Source organism: Geotrypetes seraphini, chromosome 13, assembly GCF_902459505.1.
Source record: "Geotrypetes seraphini chromosome 13, aGeoSer1.1, whole genome shotgun sequence".
Lineage (NCBI taxonomy): Eukaryota > Metazoa > Chordata > Amphibia > Gymnophiona > Dermophiidae > Geotrypetes > Geotrypetes seraphini.
The window spans coordinates 40,720,165-40,745,785 of NC_047096.1; the positions used below are offsets into that span (position 1 = coordinate 40,720,165).

At 41.8% G+C, this 25,621-nt stretch overlaps 1 protein-coding gene across 5 annotated transcripts in view; it reads left to right on the top strand.

Annotated features, from left to right (window-relative positions):
- Positions 1-25,621, top strand: part of IGSF9B (immunoglobulin superfamily member 9B) — a 224,981-nt gene that overhangs the window by 190,094 nt on the left and 9,266 nt on the right. For 3 of the 5 annotated variants that reach the window (XM_033917419.1, XM_033917418.1, XM_033917421.1), the window contains exon 19: positions 22,604-22,725. The exons of 1 other annotated variant lie outside the window; for it this stretch is intronic. In XM_033917419.1, the coding sequence (XP_033773310.1) occupies positions 22,604-22,725 (122 nt within the window). The remainder of the gene's footprint in view (positions 1-22,603; positions 22,726-25,621) is intronic. One more of the 5 variants, XM_033917423.1, reaches the window with a different exon arrangement.

The window sequence follows — 25,621 nt, forward strand, 5'->3', positions numbered from 1 at the left end:
GGGTGCTCAGAAGGTAACAGAGATAACGTATCTTTACTCTTCTTCCCTCTTAAGCACTCTTGGCTTTCTTTCACCATTATTGAAACTTCTCTATTAGGTCTCCCTATGTGTTCTGAATCACCAGTATTCTTCAAGGATTCTCCACAATGAACCATCTGATGCTGGGTGACTGTCAGCTCCCCCCTCCCCCATTTTAGTTTAAAAGCTGCTCTATCTCCTTTTTTAATGTTAGCACCAGCAGCCTGGTTCCATCCCGGTAAGGTGGAGTCCATCCTTTTGGAATAGGCTTCCTCTTTACCAGAAGGTAGCCCAGTTCCTAACAAATCTAAATCCCTCAACCCTGCACCATCGTCTCAACCACGCATTGAGACTTCGGAGCTGTGCCTGCCTTTTGTGTCCTGCGCGTGGAACAGGGAGCATTTCTGAAAATGCTATCCTGGAGGATCTAGATTTCAGCTTTTTACCTAAGAGCCTAAATTTGGCTTCCTGAACCTCCCTCCCACATTTTTCTATGTCATTAGTACCTACATGTACCATGTCAGCCAGCTCCTCCCCAGCACTATGTAATATCCTATCTAAGTGACGTGTGAGATCTGCCACCTTTGCACCAGGTAGGCAAGTGACCAGGCGATCCTCACACCCACCAGCTACCTAGCTATCTGCATGCCTAATGATTGAGTCTCTCACTACAATGGCTGTCCTAACTTCTCTCTTCTGGGCAGAAGCCCCTGGAGATAGATCCTCGGTGCAAGAGGTATTGCATCTCCTGATGGGCAGGCCCTGGCTACAGGATCATTTCCTGCATCACCAGGGTGAGGTTCTCCTTTTAGGAGACCTCACTCCTTCAAGGCAACACAGGGTCTGCCAGACTGGACAATGTCATTGAATATCTGGTTAGACTGTCTTGGCAATACTGGGGTGGTTCAGGGTGGCGCAAAAGGGTGCCTGATGGGCACTACCAATCTTCTGATGAAAAGCTCTGATGAAAAGCTGTCCTCTAACATATTTTACCAGTACTGTCGCTGAATATTGGCGATACCCGGATAACTTCCAGTGGCCACCGAAGAACCATTCAACATTGATATCTGGGTTCAGGCCAGCACTGAATATCTGGGTCTTTAAACACCAACAGCTACCAGGAGATTTTTAAAAAATGCTGACCTCTGCAGGCTGATCGGAGAATAAATGTTGATGTCCCATATTGGCCTGATTGTTTTCATTCATAAAATTAACTTATGTGCATTTGAGCAAATGTAGGTTTCAAAACATTTTATGCGCATAAAGGAAACAAAATGAAAGAAATGAAGTGTGCATCCCTATTGCACATATGTAGCTGGAGAACATTGAGGAGACTAGTTAACCTATACTGTACCTTGCCATGTGTGTTATAATGACCTAAACATGTATTTAGATATCTTGACCCTAGTTCTGAGAGGTTAAATGGCAGTGGTTAGGTCCTCGTATTTTCTTGGTCTCTGCTGCTTTTCACCAGAGTGTTGAGAGCAGTGGCAAGGCAAAAGTAGGAGGCACCTGGGGTGGTGGTGCCCCCCACCCCCTCCTCTCTGCCACCCCCCCTGCTGCTTCCATGCCCCCCTTCTTGTGCTCCCCCCATGTTGCACTCGTACTCTCCCTCCCCCCCCTTTAAATCTTCATCAGCGCGAGTAGCTTCTCTGGCCTGCAGCTCGTGCTGGCATTAGCTTCCCCTATGTCCCGCGACACTGGTCCCACGATTAGGAAGTGATTTCAGAAGGAAGCCAGGCCATCATGAGCAACAGGCCAGAGAAGTTGCTCGTGCTGGCGAAGATTTAAAAAGGAAAGGGGTGGGTGTAGGGAGGTCCCGAGCATGGTGGGGGGGGGGGGGAAGAGCGCTGGCAGCGCTCCCACCAAGATGATGCCTGGGGCATCTGCTCCCCCCATTATTATACCACTGGCTGGGAGACGAAAGCCTTGAAAAGTTTATTATAGCTTTGGTAGGATGAACAGGGAAAAGGGTTGGAGAACCTAGGTGTAGCTCATATAAAGGTTAGGCAAGAGTAGAGCCTAGGAATGTATTATGAATGACTGAATTTACAGCCATGGTAAGAATTAAGAGCACTTGATGCTGGATGCAGAAAGGGGGAGGGGAGGAGAAACCTCCTTGTGCAGTACTTTGCAAACTAAAGGAAGCAACATTGATAGACTGAACTGAGGAAAGGGTTTGGGAATCTAGGTATATCACATGTTGTGTTGTGTTAGCTTAATCAGTTTTTTTATTCTGCCCTTAACTAATAAGTTCAAGTCGGATTACATTACAAGAGGTTGGGTCAGTTACCCAGGCAGATACAATGAACAGTTTGACATGGACCTTCGATAGAGTTGCTAGTACACAGGGAGATCAGTTAGGTCATTGTTAAAAATACCGGAGAGACACCGGAGCCATACACGCAGCGCGCATGTTTCTTGCCTTGTTAACATTTATTGTACTTAATATACCAAATTCAATAAAATTTTTTGAACTAAAAAAAACCAAAACATAGTTACAAGTTTAAGAAAGGTCATCATTGGATCATCATTATGTCCCAGGAGTTGCATTAGACAGTTCAGAAATAGGCTTTTACAGTTACATTACATTACATTACATTAGTGATTTCTATTCCGCTTGTGCCTTGCGGTTCTAAGCGGATTACAAATAAGAAGATATCTGGACATTACCTAGAGAATTATATAACAGTGATTCATGTACATTCCATGATACAGTTGAGAATTACAAATTAGAAGATATCTGAATTTATCCAATGGAATTACATAGTAAAGATTCGAGTACTTACAGGGTACAGTGAAGATTAAGAGTATAATCGGGTAACAGAAGAAGATTACCTAACATTGAAGGAAGAAGTTTATTGGATACATGTGGTAGATGCTTATTTAGGAATCTGGATATTTTTTGGTAGGTATGGTTCGAGGGAATGACTTATGTGTTATTCAAGGGGGAGAAGGCATGTATGAGTGGGAGGAGATTAGTAAGTAAGGACGTGTTTTTTTGAATAGAACTGTTTTGATTTCTTTTCGAAACACTTTGATGTCTGTTGTTTTGATCATCAGTTTGGTGATGGTGGGGTCAATTTTCGCTGCCTGTGTCGCTAGTAGGCTGTCGTAAAGTTTCTTCCGTCGGGCACCATTATGAGGAGGGAAGGTGAATAGGTTCTGAGTTCTCCTTGATCTGGGTGAGCGGTAGCGGTATAGGCGGTTATTTAGGTAGCTGGGGGCAGTACCATGGGTTACTTTGAATAGTAGACAATAGAATTTGAATTGAGATCTTGCTTTTATTGGAAGCCAGTGAGAGTCTACATAGGCGGGAGTGATGTGGTCAAATTTGCTAAGAGAGTAGATGAGTCTTATGGCTGTGTTTTGAACGGTCTGTAGTTGTTTTATCATGTTGTTTGGGCATGGTAGGTAGAGGCTGTTGCAGTAATCTAAGGTACTAAGTGTGAGGGATTATACAATGATCTTGTAGTGTTCTTTGGTAAAGAATTTTCTTATTTTTCTTAGGTTTCGCATGGTGAAGAATGTTTTTTGTATGATTTTGTGGATTTGTGTCTGCATTGTGCAGCATCTGTCTAATTGTATTCCCAGAATTTTGAGATTGCTCTGTAATGGATATTTGATTGCGTTTACTTCCAGTTCTGTTAGGGATGGTTTTTGTTCCTTCTCTAGTAATAGGAATTTGGTTTTCTCTGCATTCAGTTTCAGCTTATGGTTCTTCATCCATTTTTTTACAGTTTCCAGTGTTGTTTTCAGGCGTCCGTTAGAGATGGGGTCTTGGATGTTGAAGGGGAGGAGGATGGTTATGTCATCCGCGTAGCTGAAAGATGTTATATATTTAGGGCGTCTAGGGCGGTGCCTAAGGTAGCTATGAAGAGGTTGAAAAGTATGGGCGAAAGAGGGGATCCTTGTGGTACTCCTCATGGGTTTGTCCAGGAGTCGGATAGAAGATCTTTTGACTTAACTCGTATGATCTTGTTTTAAAGAATCCTTGGAACCAGTTGTGAACTTTACCTGATATTCCTATGGCATCTAGTATCTGGAGTAGTATTGGATGGTCAACTAGGTCGAATGCTGCTGAAAGATCGAGTTGGATGATTAGTAACTTGTTTCCTTTGCTGAGGTGCTGTCGGGCTATATCTAGTAAAGATACCAATAGTGTTTCTGTGCTGTGATTAGCTCTGAAACCAGATTGAGTTGGATGCAGAATGTGGTGGTCTTCTAGGTATTTGGTGAGATATTGTGCTACTATACCCTCTATGAGTTTGACATAAAGTGGGATAGAAGCGATTGGTCTATAATTTGTTGGGTTGTCTATTGGGCCTTTGGGGTCTTTTAGTATGGGAGTGATTATGATTTTGCCAAGATCCAGGGGGAACTGACCTTCCCTGAGGGTGGTTTGCAGCCATAGCGTGAGACAAGCTATGAATTTAGTGGACGCTATAGCTAGTAGATAAGGAGGACAGTTGTTCAGATCACAAGAAGATTTGCTGTATTTTTTGTACAGCCAGTCAAGGTCTGACCATTGTGTCATTGGGAAGTTGTTCCAGATCCTATCTGCTGAGATAGCTTTGTCTATTGTGGGATTTATTAGTATCTCCTCTATGAGGTTTTGAGAGTTGTTGAATGTGGATCTGATTGTGGTGATTTTATTTTTGAAGTGGTCCACTAGTTACCATTTCAGTTACTTCAGGGTTGGCTTCCTGTTTTACTACAGACATGCTTTTAAAAGTATGCAGAGAAAAGGGAAAGAACTTGATGTCCTTGTGCAGCACTGTTAAAAACATAGAGATAGCCCTGGCTGAACCTTGAAGAGGGGTGGCGTGCCTGAGAGCAACTGTGTGCTGTGTGGAACCAGAAAGGAGCATTGGTAGGAGAAAATCTTCATTGGTATATGGTGGTTGTCCTATTGTTTGTAAAGAAATGGGAAGTATTATTTTGTAATTTGTATATTATGGAAGCCTATGAGAAGAGGCTAAGAATAAAGGCTTGTATTTTCTTTTTGCTGTTAACTGCAATAAAAGCTTATGGGGAAACTCTGAGCATTGAGGTTGTCATAGGAAAAGGCTTCCATTAGATCAGGTTGGGCTAGTTCTGGAAAGCAGTGAGAATAGCAGGAAGGCTACAGCTCCCTCTCAGTACCAGCCATACCTGTGTGACACTCCTTCAGAGCCCGCTCATACCCTAGGGTACCCACTAGTGGTGACACACTTAGGTCCAGATTCAGTAAATAGACTAAAATATTCTTTACTTACAAAGACCCGAAACTGCCAGTGTTTCCGCTAATGGTCTGCATCAAGGATCTGTATAGTTGTCTCATATATATTTCTCGTCTATCAATCAAGTCCCAGAATAAAGACAATTCTGAATATATGAATGGTAAGGAACACAAATGGGATTGTCTTTATTCTGGGCCTTGATTGATAGATGAGAAATATATATGAGACAACTGATGCAGACCACTGGCCGAAATGCTGGCCGTGCCGGGTCTTTGTAAATAAAGAACATTTTAGTCCCAGTTTTGCAGGACCCAAAGATAGGTGCCAGGATGAATTCACATTAAAAGCTATTGTATGTAGAACATTCCAGGTTAAGCATTCTTTATAGAATAACGCTTAGCGTGGATTCCTGTGTCCAACTTTGGGTATGAGGACTTATAACTGTTGAAAATGTGTGTAAATGCTGGTGCACATCTCATGGCAGTTGGATGATCCTATGCTATATTGTTGTTAGGTGCCCAAATTCTATATTCTCTATTAGGTGCCCAAATTTTGAGAATCCCTTCACCCACTTGTGTTCCCCTGGATTGTTGTGGGAGGGATGAAATTGGAATGATCTTGTTTGTTGTGTTTTTCAAAATATTGGGGCAAGTGCAAGCTTGGAGCTTGGAAGGGGAGGGGAAGCATAACGTTGAAGATTTGCCTAGAGCAAGAGTGTCAAAGTCCCTCGAGGGCCGCAATACAGTTGGGTTTTCAGGATTTCGCAACCAAAACAATTCCTCACTCATCAGGGGTAAATCTTCCAAAATTTTCAATGAAGAGTTTCTTCTCTTTCATAAATCCACACAGACAACTGTAGTAATTCTAAATCTTTATCTTTATTGTATTCACATATTGCTTGCCCCAACTTTAAGGCCCGACGGGACCCGTTTCGCCTCGAAAGGCTTTTTCAAGGGTTCCAAGGGGAGCGCTCATTCATACGTCCTCTCACTCTCAGGGCAGGAGCAGCTACCAGTTCATCCTCGATCCAGTCAGGTTTTCAGGATTTCCCCAATGAATATGCATGAGATCTATTAGCATACAATGAAAGCAGTGCATGCAGATAGATCTCATGCATATTCATTGGGGAAATCCTGAAAACCCGACTGGATTGCGGCCCTCGAGGAAGGACTTTGACACCCCTGGCCTAGAGGTACCAATGCCCTTTCACTGGCTCAGGGGTTGTTAGCTTTGTTTTGATGCCAGTCTGCAGTGGTAGCATCTTTCACAAGAAGTCAATGCCTGAATGCTCCACACAGGGAGAATTATGATGAACTGATTTATGAAAAAGGACAGAAGAGAGAGACACTGCATTTTCCTTCTATACTGGAAATTTTTGTTCTATAAAACCTAACAAATTTGTAGCTACTGAGATGAGAAAAGCTAACACATTTTATCTTGTGATGTCTCCACAATGTACTCCACGAGGCCTCTTTTCTTTTGGCCCCTGGATGTGAAAATCATGGCCTATTTATTGAACTGAACTTGTGAAACAAGGAGTGTAAGTAGGATGGTTATCACATGCATCACTAATGGGAAATGATAAATTCCTCTATTTAGTGAGCAATAAAACTGATAGATAATGTTGCAAGTTTCTAATTTTTTTTTTTTAGCATTTTGTGGCATAAAATCATCAGTAGCCAGAGGCCAACAAAGCTTTATAATAGACTAATTGGATTCTTTGTGCAGCAATTTTCAAACTGCCCCCTGCCCCTTCCACCTAGCCCTCCCCCTTTTCTCACTGTGGCCCTGATTCTTTAAATGGCACTTACAAGTTAGGCACTAAATAGTGTAGCACTAAGTGTGATTCTATAAAACAGGGCTGCCCAAGTCCGGTCCTCGAGATCTACTGGCAGGCCAGGTTTTCTGGATATCCGCAATGAATATGCATGAGAGAGATTTGCCTGAACTGCCTTCTTGGTATGCAAATCTCTCTCACGCATGCTCATTGTGGATATCCAGAAAACCTGGCCTGTCAGTAGATCTCGAGGACTGGACTTGGGCAGCCCTGCTATAAAAGTTAGGGTGCCTAAAGTGGGCATAGGCATCCTAAACTTAAGCATACCCTATTTATGTCAGGGTTATCTTGGCCTCAATGAGTGTGCCTAAGTTAAGCACCTGCAGTACATGAAAAACACGCTCATGATCTGCCCCCCTAACCATATCTACTTTCTGGTAGGTGCCTTGGACAAGGCATCTACCTCAAACTGGAAGGCACCTACAATGTTAGGTGCCTACCATCCAATTAAGTGCAATTAACATCAGTTATTAATTGTTAATTGCTGATTATCAGCACCTATTTTGGGCTAGATTCACTAAGCAAACCGATCGTGGTTTACAGTAAAATGTATCATTAAAATTGAAATGGAACTACATTAAAAATAGGATAGCATACTTCATTCATACAAAAAGAAGCGTAAAAAAACATTCACTCAAAGACCAGCACTGCAAAATTGTGCTCTCCACTAATTTTTTTCAATTAAGAAAAGCTTGTTCGAAAAGGTGAGTTATAAAAAGTACACGAAACTGAGTATATGAAGATTCTAAATGTAAATGTGAGGTCTTTGGGAGGGGGGGACTTTGTAGTGTATTGGGAATGATTGGGTGGGTGGGATTAGACACGGGGTTTGGGATCCTGGACTAAGGAGCTATTTGATATATTAGTTTCCTGTTATGTGGGATCGGGCATATTATTCTTTGTATTTTGTCTGTTTTGATGCACTGTATTCTGTTTTACAAAAAGTTCAATAAAAAATTTAAAAATATAAAAAAAAATGTAAATGTGCGGGTAAAGAACTCCATAGTGCCAGCACAACAGCAAAAACCGCTGAATTTCAGGTTCTCTCCCATTTAGTTTTCGAGGGATGTGGCATTATCAATCTATTATCTATCAAAGATCGGAGAGACCTTGATGGAGAATAAGGAATAATTAAAATTGCCAGATAATTAGGAATACCCGAATGTAATGTTTTGTAAGTCAAAGTAAGAATTTTAAATGTATCTGAAAATAAATAGGTAACCAATGTAATTGTTTAATAGAGGTGCACCAATCTAGGCACCTAATTTTAGATATCATTTATAGAATTGGGACCAGTGAATGTACATTTGTCTGCAGTGAGGACATATGATTTTCTAAGGTTGCTTTTAAGCTTGTAAATGTCTTTTAAAGCATATATGCTTCTTAATATGAGAGTGATTGAGTTCAACCTCCATGGATCCTTATCGATCCACTTTAGGTATATTATTTTGAACTAGATGGTCTTATAGAAAAATTGACTAACTCAATTTTTACACCTGACGTGGTTAGTCCAGTTGTCTATGTGGGCCAGTAGGTATAGCCCGTTGAAATATATGCAAAAATCTACAAAATTCATTGGCTGTTAACTATGTCTATATGACCATATATAAATATTATGATGCACTGTATCCAAAAAGCCATAAATCAGTAAAATTGAGGGTTAGTCTATTTCTTCATAAGTCTATCCAACTCTAAGAAGGTATGAAGTAGATCAGGAAATAGAGAGGAGGAGATAAGAAATCATAGAATATTCTTCATTCTCTATCAGCTAATGATGGTAGACAACTTGCCTGTAAATGTAACATCTTAGGAATTCTAGGAGGGTCACCCCTGCCCACACTACACTAGATAACCAGAGCATCCTGTGTTTACTTAAGAACATAAGAAGTTGCCCCCGCTGAGTCAGACCAGAGGTCCATCTTGCTCAGCGGTCCGCTCATCAGGTCTAGTGCCTGAACAGTGATCCCTGATTAATTTTATAACTTACCTCTAATCCCATCCCTATAATCTACCTCTACTCTTATCTGTACCCCTCAATCCCTTTGTCTTCCAAGTACCTATCCAAAGCTTCTTTGAACCCCTGTAGCGTGCTCCTGTTTATCACATCCTCCGGTAGCGCGTTCCATGTATCCACCACCCTCTGTGTGAAAAAGAACTTCCTAGCGTTTGTTCTAAACTTCTCCCCTTTCAATTTCTCTGAGTGCCCCCTTGTACTTGTTGATCCCCTTAATTTGAAAAATCTGTCCCTGTCTAAGTGAAAGTTAAAAAGTTATTGCCCAAAATACCGTATTTTTCGCTCCATAAGACGCACCCTAGATTTAGAGTAGTAAAACCAGAAAAAAAACATTCTGAACCAAATTGTGTACTAATATATATCAGGCTCTGCACCCTGTCTCCCCTTCCCTGCCAGGCTGTTCATTTCATTTTTCATATACACACAATACACACAGCAGATATAAATGATCAAAACTGACACATTTTGATCACTAAATTGAAAATAAAATAATTTTTCCTACTTTTGTTGTCTGGTGATTTCATGAGTCTCCTTCCTTCACTCAGGCCCAAGAATTGTCCCTTTCTATTCCCTCCCTCTCCTATCCCAAGTTCATGCCCCCTCCCACTCACTGCCTTCCAGCCTTTGTTCTTTGACATCCCTCCCTCCCATGTCCTGAGTTCATGCCCCCTCATTGCTTTGCAGCCTTTGTATTTCATTCTCCCTCCCTCCCATGTCCTGAGTTCATGCCCCCTCACTGCCTTGTAGCCTTTGTACTTCGTTCTCCCTCCCTCCCATGTCCTGAGTTTATGCCCCCTCACTGCCTTCTAGCATTTGTCCTTCGTTCTCCCTCCCTCCCATGTCCCAAGTTCATGCCTCCTTGCCCTCACTGCCTTCCAGCCTTTGTCCTTCGTCCTCCCTGCAGTGCCGGAAACTGCCTTCCTCCCCCCTACGCGCTGAAACCTGCCTACCCTCCGCTAATTCCTCCTCCTCTGGCCCCAGTCCACCGCCGCAACGCCACAACTCAAAGAAGGGAAGGGAAGGGCTAACATGCAGCGATTGCAAGTCGCCGGCCCACAAGCCTTCACCTGACATCTGAAATGACATCAGTTCTGACGTCGGGAGAAGGCTTGTGGGCCGGCGACGTGCAGTCGCTGCACACTGCACCTTACCTTCTTTGAGTTGCGGCCAGCAGGGAGCAGCGGCGGTGAGCAGGAGCAGTGGCGACGGGGAGCAGAGGCGGGCAGCACTCAGACCGCGTACCCCCAACGAGTAGGTCATTTTAAAAAGGTACACCGGGGTGGGTGGGCGGTGTTTAAAAAAAGTTACCTTCGCTTCATAAGAGGCACTGAAATTTCCACCCAATTTTGGGTGGAAAAAAAGTGCGTCTTATGAAGTGAAAAATACGGTAATACTTTTTTGAGTAATAACTAATAATATCACAACTGCTATATGTTAATGTTTTATCCCAACAACTTTATTGCTCTACAATTCAATCTACTTTGCTTTTAGTGAAACTAAATTTTTAAAAATGGAAAACATTGCAGTTAAAAGTAAATGGTGAAAGTGGAAACAAAATGTAAATGACAATTCCTCAGTAAATCAAATGAAATATCAAAACTGGGAACAGGTTTTTGCTATTACATACCTTGGCACACAAACAGTGGATCATCTCCTCTTAAATGTTGAAAATGTTGATGTTCAGTGAATTTATTTTTTATTTATTTAATGTGGTGTCTTATATACCGCTAAATCTCCCAAAGAATTCGAGGCGGTTTACAAAACAATTAAATTGACTTAAGTAATGGCCAAAAATCTAATCAGGTACTTTGAATTTCTCTCTCTATCCCAACAGGCTCACAATCTTAACTATAGTACCTATGAAATAAATAATTACTTATATTTACCTATAAAAGAGAAGGAAGAGGGAATAATACAATAAATTCAATACTATAGGTTTGTAAAAAGCACAACAACAATATAATTTATAAGAACAGTGGAGTTGCCTGTATTGTTGAGTTGGTTACTGGTCTCCAGCCAAACAGGACAGTGATGAGTTGGATCACTTTATAGCGGAACTGAAGCTGAAACTGGTAGCAATTTATGGTGAACAGGCATATGTCTCCATCACAATAGATTACTGGTCATTCAATGGAAATTTTTCATTGGGGTGACTGTCCATTGAATTGATGGAGTGTTTAGAAAGGAAGTCTACTTGTCTGGTCTTAAGAATGATAGGTTTCCACACATTTGATGTTCTTGAAGATATTCAAGCAGAGTTTGCCATCAGATGAAAATTTGTTAGAACAACAATAGACAATGATTCCAACATTGTGAAAGCCTTCTTTGTAACTGGCATAGCAATAATAGTAATGTAATGTAATTTATTTCTTATATACCGCTAATCCGTTAGGTTCTAAGCGGTTTACAGAAAATATACTTTAGGGTGCATTAAAATTATAAGTAAGATAGGTACTTAGAAATTCCCTTACTGTCCCGAAGGCTCACAATCTAACTAAAGTACCTGGATAATAATGAAGAAGTGAAAAATAGAGATAGAGGAAAAGATAAGAAAATAAACATTCTGACAAGACTACATTGATCTAAAGGACTTTGGAAGGTTGAAGAGAGGAGAGATAAGAATAGATACAGAAGGGAGGCATCGTTGAACAATAGAATTCTGGGGAAGTTTAAATGATAAAAATAAAACAAAACAAGTGGCAAAACAATGAATGAGATTAAAATAATTCATAAACTGGAAAGAAAATGAAAAATAAAATCAAAACATTGTCTTCAATCCACGGTTTCAGCGTCTGTGATGGAGTGGAGCAAGTAAGTTTTTGGAGGAGCGATGACATTCCCAGAAAAAGGGCTTCTTCAGGGGAGAGATTTGGTTGATAGTCCCAGGGATGCCCATGTTTCCTGCTCTGCAATGGTCTCTTCCATGTATTCCTCCCAACGACATATTGCCTGTGTTCCAGCCGCTACCCTGATGGCTGCTCAAGGAGACTGCTTCAGAAGAGGTTGATGGTGATTGTAGGGATTTCTTTGCTGCGGAAAAGCTGCCTGGTGCTGGTGTTGGTTCTGCTGGAGCTGGGGGCTGACAGGGGACCCCTGCTTTGCTGCTGCTGCTGAGGCAACGAGATCCGAGTCGAAAAGGGGCCACCCAAGCCGGGCACGTCCACCGCAGCGCATGGCCCGCGCAACACCGGTGAGAAGCCCCGGAAAAAAGCCGGGCCAATGGACGACAGGATCTCAGGGCAGAAGCCCCCAGTCTCCGGGCCGGGCAAAGCGCCGATCTGGCCGCCGCCATCGGGGCCAGGCACGCCGGAGACAGGCGGAGGCGGCAAAGAGGTCCGCACCAACCACGGGGCGCCGAAGTCGGACACAGGGGGGCGAGGCAGAGCCTCTCAGGGCCGGGGGACCGGCCATCTCTTGTCTCGGCAGTCCGCTGAAGCCTGCGCTTCCTAAGCCCCCGCCGCCATATCTCAGCAGGTGATTCCCGGGGGGCTTCAGAGCGATCTTGGCTGTGACCTGCAGATAGGCAGTGGCGGTGGACGACGACGGCGGCGCTGCCACAATGGCCGGAGAGCTCGTCGGCCATGTGCGACAGTATCTTGTCGGGGCTGTTCAGCCTCAGCTCGCCGTTGTGTTCGGGTTTGGGCGACAGGTACTGCGGGTTCAAGTGACTGAAGTCCCTCGGCTGCCGCTGCTGCTACGGAGATGACTTGCCGCTAAACCTCAGTCGCTGCCGACCTCCGACCTCGACCACCGGAGAAGGCCACTAAGACCGTTGCATGTGGGCCAAACCGCCAAAAAAAGACAGTAGGCTCCAAATTCAAAACAATAAGATCAACAAAAAATGAAAAAAAATTACAGGAGTGTAAATAATAATGTAGATAATAAAACCAAATTAAATAAGAAAAGAAACAAAAAACATAAACAAAGAAAATGGCGGGAGGAACTATAACAGCAACCTAACCCGGCGCCATCTTGAAAAAAAAAAAAATAGTGAAGATGAAGATGCAAGTGATGAATTAGTCAGCACTACTTCTAAGGTAGATGCTAATGACAATAATGATGATAAAGTGTTCTTTGCTACATGTAAGTCAAGTATTTCAGAGATTCCCTTGCTCACAACCTACAGACCCATTTAGAAGGTATCAATGATACTGCAACCTGGCATGATTTGAAGGAACTTTTTTATTAGACAGAACAATCCACTTTCTGCTAGTGCAGTTGTTGAACACCTTTTTGTGCTGGATTAATGGGGCAGAAATGCATATTCATGAGTGACAGACATTTTCCAAAAATTTTATTTTTACTAAAAGCAAAGTGGATTGGATTATAGAGCAATAAAGTTGTTGGGATACAAATGTTAACAATAGATGCATTCATTATGGTTGTGGTACTTTTACTTTTGACTCAAAAAGTATAATATTAGGCAATAACTTTTTTACTTTCACTTAAATAATTTTTTAACCTGTTCTTTTTACTTTTACTTAAGTATTAAATTATACATTTATTTATACTTTTAAGTAATTTGACCAACACTGCTTTTGGATCTACTTAATTAGGTTTTGAGGGTTAATGGAGGACTGCATTCCACAATATTTTGTTGAAAGCAGTGCTAGCTAGACTGATTTCAGTGTGGGGCAGACTTAAAAACAGAATTCCTGGAGGAAAAGTCCATAGTCTGTTATTAAGACAGGGGGAATCCTCTGCTTGTCCTGGATTGGTATCATGGAATGTTGCTACTCTTTGGGTTTTGGCCAGGTACTAGTGACCTGGATTGGCCACTGTGAGAACGGGCTACTGGGCTTGATGGACCATTGGACTGACCCAATAAGGCTATTCTTATGTTCTTATGTAGAAGCAACTTTTAAAGCCTCAGTCTTTTCTTTTTTACTGTTTTAGTGAATTTTATTTTTTTACAAGTAAAAAAGTGCACAAGTAATTATATTTAAATCATTCTTATTAGGAAGTCAAACAAAATACAAATACCAAGCAGAAAACTCGGATTTCATAAACACAATAATGCTTATCCTCCCCTTCCATCCCAACCGTTCCCAACCAGACAGACCAAAATTATTGAGCAGAGACATTCAACTATTCATCAATCTACGTTCTTTTTGCTGTGTGTAAAAGTGTCCCAAAAGGTACCCAATATTCGCTTAAAGTTCCATCCTGAGGAAGAATAAAAGTCTGATTTAGAAACATAATGACAGATAAAGGCCAAATGGCCCATCTAGTCTGCCCTTCCGCAGTACCCATTATCTCTCTCTAAGAGATCCCATGTGCCTATCCCATGCCTTCTTCATCAAAGTTATCATTTCCATTTTCCAACATTGGAACGATGGGGGCTTCTTATCTATACAGTAGATAAAAATAGATTTCATTCCCAGCAGAACTGCATGTCTTTAAAAATGTGAAAAGCCCTTAGGTGCTGGAGATTGTACACTGAAAATCTGAAACTAAATGGTCCATTTTTAGTCCACAACATGGAGATGTAGTGAAGCAATCGTTTGCAGAAACTGTAAATTCAAGGACATGTCCAAAACATGTGACCCAAGGTCACCACAGGAGCATGACATTTCAAGCAATGACAAGAGGAAGGGAGACCTACTGTATCTTATGGGCCTTATTTGATGAGATGTACAACCACAAGGCAAACGTATACTGTAGTTCCCAATGGTTAGCATTGTTCGTAACTGAGCAGAGGCCCAAAACATATTCTACTACTACTATTGAGTGGTACCCCTGGTGGTACAACCTGCAGATCTTTAGTCCAAGCTGACAAGTAATGTCAATAGATCAAATCATTTGTGGTATCTTGCAAATGTCTGTGATGGTACCTTAATGGAACCTTCTCCTGGGCTCCCAATGAAACACCAGATGATAATTCCTCTTGCATATCCTCACTTAAATCTTCCCAAGAAAGGCTAGTAACATAAGTTTGGATTCTATAAATGGCGCTATTGGCAGTGGCCACCTTAAAATTGGCCACCAATTGTGTGACAATCATGCAGTAGCGCCATTTATAGATTTGCAGCTTCAGGACAGGTAGGTGCAGGAAACATAGACCAGGGTTTTCAAGACCTACATTTTTTGGCAGCTACCTTTCATGTGAATCATGCCTACAGAGGCGCTTTATGTTACCTAATGCCACTTCTGGCATTAGCCATGCCTTTAGTGGCATTTGGCATTGTGAAGCACTTCCGTAGGCGTGATGGAGGCATTTTTTTTGTTTTAAGTTGCTTTAAATTTGTTTTAAACAGTGTTTTCAACTTACTGGTGCCTAACTTAAGGCGCCATTTATATAGTAGAATATGGGCTTTAGTGTTTTAACTACAAATATGGAAAATAATCCTGAGACAATAGTGAGAATTCCTGTTGCGTGTCCTCAAAAGTCTTCATTTTGCTGTCATCGGTGACCACATGGAAGAGGTTTTTAATGCCTTTCATTTTCCATTGTCGAAAGGCACAAGTAAGTTATAATGCATTGTTCTGAAGTACAACAGCACAGGCACTGTGTACATAGAATCTCTGTCTTATATTACTTTTTGAAACAAAGAACAAACTTGTAATCTATTCATTCCCTTCTTTGGACTCTGGCCATTGTATCCAACCACATGTTGAAAGCTTGAGGTTCTGTTTGCTTTGTATTGGCCAAGACCACAACTAGATAGGTACCCAGGAAAGCTGCATGAAACATGCCCTCAATTATGTTTTGTAAAAAATGGAAAGCTGGGGGGAGGGGGGACTAGAACAGAAAGGACTGAAAAGCAGCAATGGGTTACTCCACAATGCAACCTTACCTTGAGTATTTCCAGTTCTGATCACAGTATCTCAAAAAACGATATAACAGAAATTGGAAAAAGTTCAAAGAAGAGTGACCAAAATGATAAAGTGGGTGGAACGCCTCTTATATGATGAAAGGCTAAAGAGGTTAGGGCTCTTCAGCCTGCAAAAGAGACAGCTGAGAGGGGATACAAAATGCCAAGTGGTGTAGAATGGGTGAAAGTGAATCGACTTTTCACTCTTTCAAAAAAGACAAAGACCAGGAGACACTCAATGAAATGGCTAGGAGATATGTAATTATAGGAAAAAATAGTTTTTCACTCAAAGAATAGTTAAGCTCTGGAACTCATTGACTGAGGATGTGGTAACAGTGGTTAGCATATCTGAGTTTAAAAAAGGTTTGGACAAGTTCCCAGAGGTAAATTCCATAGTCTGCTATTGAGACAGATATGGGGGAAGCCACTGTAGATAGCATGGCATTAGGCATTATAAAGCGCCTCTATAGGCATGATTCATATGAAAGGTAGCTGCCAAAAATGTAGGTCTTGAAAACCCTGGTCTATGTTTCCTACACCTATCTGTCCTGAAGCGCCATTTATAGAATCCGAACGTATGTTACTAGCCTTCCTTGGGAAGATTTAAGTGAGTATATGCAAAAGGAATTATCATCTGGTGTTTCAATGGGAGCCCAGGAGAAGGTTCCATTAAGGTACCATCACAGACAGATAGCATGGAATGTTGCTACTATTTGGGTTTCTACCAGGTACTTGTGACATGACCATTGTTGGAAACGGGATATTGGGCTAGATGGATCATTAGTCTGACCCAGTATGACTGTTCTTATGATCTTATGGGTCATATAGGTAAGGCATCCAGCAGTGTCTGCAGTCTCATCATACAGTCCTTCTGAGCCCTAATTTCAGCAGCTGTGGGGCACCCTCTAAACTGCGGTGCTCAGGGTAATAACCCTGGACATTGTCAATCTAGATCTGCCCTTGATGATTTTTTGCCACTTTATTTACTGCTTTATATAGACATTCATTACATTTGGGGGCCAACATTAATCTGATGCGCTTTGGTTAATCAGCGAAATAATCCAGTTAACTTTTATTTAGTTAATTCATGAATGTTTATTAGCCTGTTGATCCATAAAATACATCTTTCTCTCAGTGGATGGCAATAATATACAATACACATAAAATGAAATACCTAATGAAAGAGCCGTTTTACTAAACTGCATTAAAAAATGGGCGTAGCACACCCTTATTCAGATCTTTTCTGCACACTAAGCCCATTTCTAGTGTGTATATTAAAAAACCAAAGAACCCACAAGAGGCTTTTATCAATTTGTTTTATTGTTGACCATGTGCTAATGCTAGCATTAGTACGTGGCCATCCTGTATAATAAAACCCTAGCTGTGCATGCGCACTCCTACTTGCGTGTTCCCTGTTCCATGTTCTGTAGGTCCGTAGTCGCAGGAGTGCGCATGCGCGAGTCCCCAGCCCCTACCTACACTCGCATGACTGGCCACCAGCGCTGGACTCCCTGCTCTCCACAGGATTGGTAAGTCAGTTCTCCCAACGTCATGCCACCTTGCCCCCCCCCCTTCCCGCGGTCCTGACTCCAAACCTGCCGACTCCAGCAGCCTGCAGCACTCTGCACACGCTGCTTCGGGGCCTTCTACTGCCCTGATTTACTCTGGCATGTCCCTGATGACATCATCAGAGACACGGCAGAGCAAATCAGGGCAGTAGAAGGCCCTGAAGCAGCATGTGTACAGTGCTGCAGACGCTGCTGGAGTCGGCAGGTTTGTTGGGACCGCGGGAAGGGAAGGGGGGGCGACGGCGGCAACGGACTAAAGAAGCTGGCTAGACCGCGAGAAGGGAAAGGGGGGGTAGTGGAGACACTGCTACTGCACAGGGAAGTGGTGTGGGGGAGGGAAATGGAGAGGGAGGGAATGCTGCTGTGGCTGCTGCACAGGGAAGTGGGGGGAGAGAAATGCTGCTGCATAGGAGGCAGGGAGAGAGACAGATAGATAGATAGAAAGAAAGACAGTCAGCGGGAGGAAGGGAGACAGAAAGAAAAGAAGAAAGACACAGGGGCAGGGAGAGACAGAAAGACAGACCGACAAAGGGGGCCAGGGAGAGAGACAGACAGAAAGAAAGACAGCGGGAGGGAGAGAGAGACAGAAATAAAGAAAGACAAACAGACATATATTCTAGCACCCATTAATGTAACGGGCTAAAATACTATTTAAAAATATTACTGCTTAGGAGGTGCTAGGGCTCTTGCATTATAGATGTGCTAACCAGTTAGCATAGTGATAGTGTTGGTTAGCGCATCCACACCTATTCTCCATGCCTTACACACCTCTCTAAAATTGTTCCCGCTCATCTGAGTATGTATATATCCGTGAGGTTTATATAATTTCTTTATGTATGTTTTGTCAAAATACACCTTACAGAAAGCAAGTTATAATACCAATATAATTAAACAAAATTTTGTGGAATATTCTTCCCCTCTCCTACCTCCTGTTGATCCTGTAACTGCTTAAGGATGTCAGGTTATATAAAGCATCACTTTAATCCTATCCTTTCTCAAGCCTGTGTGTGATCTAGTCATTCCATCATATTGCTGATTGAATGATCTTACCCTGATTTGCCAGTTTAAGCAAATTGGTGCAGACTATACAGTTATTTTATCGTTTAGCAATTGTAACCAAATAATTGTCATATCATGTTTAACACTGTAGGTATAATTCTGTCAGAAAGCTGATACAGTAGTATTAGCAGAAACTGGTATTGTCTCTAACACAACACCGATGAAAGCTGGTTAAGGCCACCCTGTACAGTTGATGCATGCTGCTATTAACCATTGGTTCTCTTTAGGTTATTGAACTGGAAATCTAAAGGAGAGTAGATTCAAGTTTTAAGGTGTGTACCTTGGTTTAATTGTGTGTATTGTGTGTATAATAGATAAGAAATACACTGATTGGGCATGTAGACATGTTCAGTGTTATCCTGTTTTTTGGTAGTTCTGTATGTGATGCAGTCTTGAATGTTTCTCCGTTAGGTTTTCCATTCCAGCTTTTTGTGGCTGCTGTTATTGTTCTGTGTTTGTGGTCTTCCTCTTATAGACATTGCAAGATGTTATCTTTTTTGGAGATACTTAGAATTAAAGGGTGCTATGTAGGGAATTCCTATCCAGTGAGCTAAGACTGACCCTGTAAAGTTTGGGGTTCCAGTATTGAGCCCAGGTTGAAAGTTGTTTTCTCTATCATAACACTACCATTTTACCATGCGATTCCTGAAGAAGCCTTGCTGTATGCTCCACACTGCTCCCGATGCTCATAGAGTTCCTATGAGCCTCGGGAGCTGTTACGGAGCATTCAACGCGGCTCCCTGCACTAATAACCACTATTGCGGTTTAGTAAAAGAGGGGGGTTGGTTAGCTACATTCCATGAGAGAAAGCTAATTAAAGAGGAAAAGAAGAGAGAATCCAAGTAAGGAGAATTCCCTTAATTAGGAAAGTGTAGTTATACGGAAAGAGTAGTCCCTTGTGCTGATGTATTGTAATGCAGAGCCCCTACAGTTGGGTTGGTGGAGATTAAGGGGTTGCGTTGGGTTGGCTAGGCTAAGCACCATGAAGGAACTTTAGAGAGGAATGGGGTGGGGTTAGTGAGGATAGCATTGCAAAACAGAAAAGTTTTGAATGAACTATGGAATTCTGAGTAAGAGTCAATGGATTTGATCTAACTGATCATCTTCAGGTCAGGTGGTAGTGGCATGAATAACTGCTCCAAACTTGAAATCTAAGGTGAATATGCTTTTCATGATTTTTATCAAAGGGAAATGGCTCAATAGAAGTGTTTAATCTCCTTATATTTGTTGAAGCTTGTTACCCCCCAGGGAGTCAGTTATCTTCCCTTGTCTTATGTACCTGGGCTATAATATTGTTAACATTCCCTGGATTCCCACATACGGGGCTAACCTTGATAGTGATCTACCTGCAGTCCAGCGTAATGAAGTCTGTTTCAAATCCCTAAATTTATTTAAGGACTGAATTCTGAATGCCTCATGATGAGAAACCCAGCTACGAGCCTACTTTTGCCATATGGTGAGAGGAATTCGGTTTTTCATCGTGCATGCATAACAGTTAGAAAAACGGCAAGTTGGTGCCCCCAGGGACAGTGTAAGGAGAACATTTCTTCAGCTGCTGAATGAGGACAAGACTGGTAATAGTATAGCACAGCAGGCATGTCACAGAGTCTGAAAAGGCTGCCTTATGATCTCCATAATAGAGCTGATGGTATCTATTAGGTTGGTTGTGAATCTGATTAAAATAGCATATTAGAGCCTGGAGACTTTCTGAGATTCTAGGCCAGGGGTGTCAAAGTCCCTCCTCGAGGGCCGCAATCCAGTCGGGTTTTCAGAATTTCCCCATTGAATATGCATGAGATCTATTTGCATGCACTGCTTTCATTGTATGCTAATAGATCTCATGCATATTCATTGGGGAAATCCTGAAAACCCGACTGGATCGAGGATGAACTTTGACACCCCTGTTCTAGGCTATAATGGGCAGGTTGAGGCCATTCTAGTTTTGTCCTCTGCATATAATGCCTTATGGTTCTCATTTTCTCAAGAAAGACAGTGTATACATGAATGGAAGATGATAGGACATGTTTATCCAAATTCTTATGACCGTGGATGTGGAAGAAAACATGTTTTCCTTGTTTAATAAGTAATGGCTACTTCTAAGAATGTAGAATACAGTGGAGAAAATCTACATTTTTTTGCTACCTATTATGATCACTTCTGTCCTGGATTGTGGAAGTAGTTTTCAGAGCAGCTATTCTCTGTGCTCTTGTACTTTGTGGGAGAAGTTGCAAAATATGAATGTCTTCATAATTAAAAAGGAAACATAAACACAGACACATGCGTACACACACATTTATTCTCAAGTGTATATTGAGGAGACCTGGTTACTTTGCCAGCCACGGTTGTATAGTAGAGCTCTATTAGACTGAATAAACTACTTCCCATATATGAATTGTAATATGTGATATTTTTTTGAAATTGTAAAGAACTTCTTTAGTAGAGTTGTTTGACCCAGTTAATGGCTGCAATCAATTACTAATGCTTTTTAACGTGGCGAGCAGGGTGCATGCATGTCATGGAGAGACTGTAGTGCCTTTGGCTTGTATAGGCAACAGCCTTCAAGAAAAAAGTTTTTTGTAGGATAGACAACTTGGCATGCTTGCCCCAGTTGTTGGGGGAAGAAAGGATACTTGTGCGATTATTATTTCTGGTTTTATTAGGTAGACAGTTTTAAGAAACAGTCTTTTTAGTTCTTGTAAGTAGTGTAGTCTTTCTAATGAATAGCTGGATAAAAAGCATAACTGTGCTACAGATCCAGCGTGATAAATTCAACGGAAGTAAAAGGAATTTGTTTTGAAAGCACAACAAAGTCACAGAATACTGCAATACTGTAGAATGGCTCATACCAGCTAGAGTACATTTCATCAAATACAAAGATAGGTATCCTAGGGAACGGATCTGTTAACATTTCTGTATCTTTACATCTTTGTATCTGTAGCATGTCTTTAATTTTTCCTCATTAAAACTTTCCTTGTGACTAATTTCCAGCATACACAGGGCATTAGGAGAGACAGGGAAATGTCTTATGCGTTGATAAAACTGACCTAGTTTAACTTTGAACTATGTTTTACTGGTTTTGGTTTTGATGATCAATTTTGGGTTGTTGTGTTGTACAGATGCGACAGTCACTATCAACGTACCAACCCAGACTTGTGTCACAAGATGTCTCAGTGCATCTCAGAAAATTCAGTGGATAAAACAAGCCTTCCTGTGAGATCTTGAGATACAGTATACGATAAGAGGCAACAATGCAGACTCCTATTATGTCTCTTCTCTTTGTGTGTACCTCTGCCGTTGGAGTTCATGCTCTTTGCAAGAAGGTTTTATTTGTTATCATCAAGGGGGGTTTTTTTTTGTTCACCGAATGTGCCTTCCTTGCTCCTGTTAGGTAGCGTGATCAGCTTCTACAATGCCTTTGGATGGATGAGTTTACGCCGAGGTTCTCAGTTTTAAATGAAGGCATTGTTTACTATAAATGGTGTAGGACGTGATGAATTTGTTACACTTGCTCTGTCTCCCTGATTTGCTTTGCAGACTCAGATGTCTGCTGTAAATAGGATGCCTGACAGGACAGTCAGAGCTGGAGTCGAAGATGCTGTGCAGTTTGGGCTTGTTGAATTTCAGAGTGCATCAAAAACAGTTATGAAGTTGAGAGAGAAGAGGGGTGGAATTAGATGCACGGATATGGAGAGAGGAAGAATACCACCACCTTGTTTTTCCAATTGGAATATGAATAATAGTCTTAGAAATTAGTGGCACCCAGGAAGGTGTGGGTAAGAGGCAAGAAATAAAATGGCAGAAATAGATGGAGTGCAGAGGGGAGCAGGGAAAAAGAAACTAAGCCAATATGGACAAAAGCATCTTGTTCTCATGAACTTTCCTGCTGCTGTTTTCAACTCCAGTCCAGCTGGCCGTCCTGTTCTTGGAACTCTTGCTTATTTTTTTTCCCCCTCCACACTTGGTGGCATCCCAGTGGGGCTGAATCCCCCTTCCTTTCCCAGTCCCATCCACCCGAAGCTCTGGTGGCCTCTGTGGTGGGCACTGATTGCACTTATCTCTTTCCTTTCTAGAGAATGTTCGGCTCTGCCCAGGAATGCTGCTGCACCTGAGAGGCTTGAAGCTCTGAGATACCAGCGGATTAAGAAGCCCAAAAAGTCTACCAAGGGCTCCTCCAAATCCAGAAAATACTCCGGTGAGTCTGGAGATGGGGGAGACCTCTCTCTCTCTCCTCTGCACCTCCCTCCTTCCCATGTGGGGTCTGTATTCTTCAGCTCCCTGCTCAAGCCCCTTTTTTGGTATCAGGCTTCAACCAACTATGTTGGTTATTTTCCTGTATACATTTCCCAGGATCCTGGGTCTCATCCCTATTTTGCTTCTACATTGTTCCTGACCTTAGCTAGTTGTAGAGGTTAGTGCAATCTCCCACCTCTCCCTTTTTCCCCCCAATCATTGTTGTGAAAGATATATTCATAGTACATTTTTGCTTTACTGGAGTTTTGTTTTGTTTTTATCCATTATCTATAATAACCAATTTTTGAGATTAGCTTCTTTATTTTTTTATTGATTATTGGCTTATGCTATGATTTGACTGGAAATTGTAGAAATTGGGAAAAGGAACTTGAGTTCAGACTGAGAAAAGCAGAGTTGGGCCTAGTTAGTACTGTATGTTACATATTTCCAAGTTTCTTTGTTCTAAAAGTGGTAATGGTTATACAATAAGGGACACATTTCTTTCTGCATTAGACTAGTGCTCTCCCATGGTAGAAAAAAATCATTGTGATCTAGATGTGCCATTTTGGATGTTACAGAATTCTAATAGTGGGTGTTAAAGATAATACAGCACGATTGTCAATGTATCTTGTGACATTTAATCTGCCAAAATGTTTCTGTTAGAACTTCGGTATGCTGAGTTATGTGTAAAAAATTAGGTACTTGTTGGCTACCGTATTTTCACTTATATACCGCGCAACCGTGTAAAACACGCACATGGGTATAGCGCGCGGGGAACACAAATTTATGTAAAGAAATTTTTATATACAGCACACACTCGTATACCGCGCATGCCGCCCCGACTCTCCCGTCGCCGCCCGACTCTCCTTTCGCCCGCCCCGACTCTCCTCTGGCCACCCCGACTCTCCTCTCCCCCTTGAAGTCCTGTCCCCACCCTGAAAGCCTGATGCCCCCCCCCGAGCGGTCCTTCGGGGTGCGAGTGTGAGCGGTCCTTCGGAGTGGGGGTGCGAGCGGTCCTGCGGGGTGAATCGGACGTCGGGGGGGGGGAACTATGTAAAAAAAAAGTTGTAAAACACGCTCACGCGTATAACGCGCATGGTTATGCACGGTTTGTAAAATCGTGTATAACGTGCGCGTTATATGCGTGAAAATACGGTAATTGTATATTTCATTAAATTCCTAAGCGAACAGAAGCTGATGCAGTTTCTACATGGTACAAAGTTAAACACATCTTAGAGCAAAATTTTCCCTTCTCTTTTACAAAACTGTAGTGCAGGTTTTAGTGCTGGCCGTGGGGGTGACAGCTCTGACGTTCATAGGAATGAGCATCAGAGCTGATTTTGTAAAAGGAGGAGGGTTAATGCGCAATTACTATTTATTTGCTGGTTTCGATGGATTGAGTAATATATAAAGCAAATATGGCCGGTGCAAAAACTTGAACACTTTTCTAGTTGATTCATTACAACTTTTTTGAAAGTTTGTTAATAATAAGTATTAGGCTTCAGGTAGTCAGGTTAAAACAGTTCAATAGTTCAACAATTACTTTGACCTTTCTAACTTTTCAAGTTGTGATTGCTGTTTTGTCTACTTCCTACAACCATGGGTTCCGATGACCAGCTGCCTGAACGTTTGAAAGTGAAAATAATTTTTGTGTTTTTAAAAAAAATTTATTTGAGGAGTTTGTTAATTCATGTTTACGAAGCATAAAAAGCCATAAAAATTCTCCTGATGCTTTAAACCAGTGGTCTCAATCTCGCAGCCTGGGGGCCACATGCGGCCTGTCAGGTACTATTTTGAGGCCCTCGGTATGTTTATCAAAATCACAAAAGTGAAATAAACACAGTTTCTTGATCATATGTCTCTCTAGCTATAAATGACAATATTATTATTAAGACTTAGCCAAAAGGAAGGATTTATAAACTATAAACAGTTTTACCTCATGCAAAATTGTAATTTCTTTAATAAGACATTAACTATTTTTTTCTAAGGCCCTCCAAGTACCTATAAATCCAAAATGTAGCCCTGCAAAGGGTTTGAGTTTGATACCACTGGTTTAAATCAACAATTTTGACTGTCAGAAATATAACCCCCCCCCCTTCCTTTTACAAAGTTACATTAGGCTTTTTTATTGCTGGCCGTAGCGTTATTAACTCCAACGCTCATAGAATTCCTATGAGTGCTGGACCTAATAACGCTGCGGCTAGCGATTAAAAAGCCTCTTGCGGTTTCATAAAAAAAGATGGGGGGATAGTTAAGAAATGGAAATTACTGAAACTGTTGAAGTCGGGGTAAGATCTGGAAGACCAAGAGAAATAGCTGATAGAACTGCTCAAACACTGATCAGATCTGTAAAATAGAACACACAGATTACAAGTTACCTGCTAAAAAATTTAGGGCTCCTTTTCCGAAGCCGCGTTAGTGGCTTTAGCGCGCACACGACTTTTAATCCCCGTGCTAGCCCGCGCTAATCCCCGTGCTAGCCGTAAAACTACCGCCTGCTGAAGAGGAGGCGGTAGCGGCTAGCATGGCCGGCAGTTTAGCACGCACTATTACGCGTGTTAAACCGCTACCGCGGCTTCATAAAAGGAGCCCTTAGCTGATTCTGGAATAGTTGCCCAGAGAACAGAACTGCTTTCGCAGCAATAATCTGCATGGGAGACTTGTCCGAAGGAAACTGTTTTTTTACATTCTTTTCACAAAAGTCATCTAAAATATGCAACATAAGTCTTGAACCTGTTTTAAGAAAGTGCTTCAGACTGAAGAAATGAAAATTAGACTGGCCACAAACACATAAGATACCTGTATCTGTATATAATGAATGTAAACTACTTTGGTTATACTACAGAAAGGCAGTATAT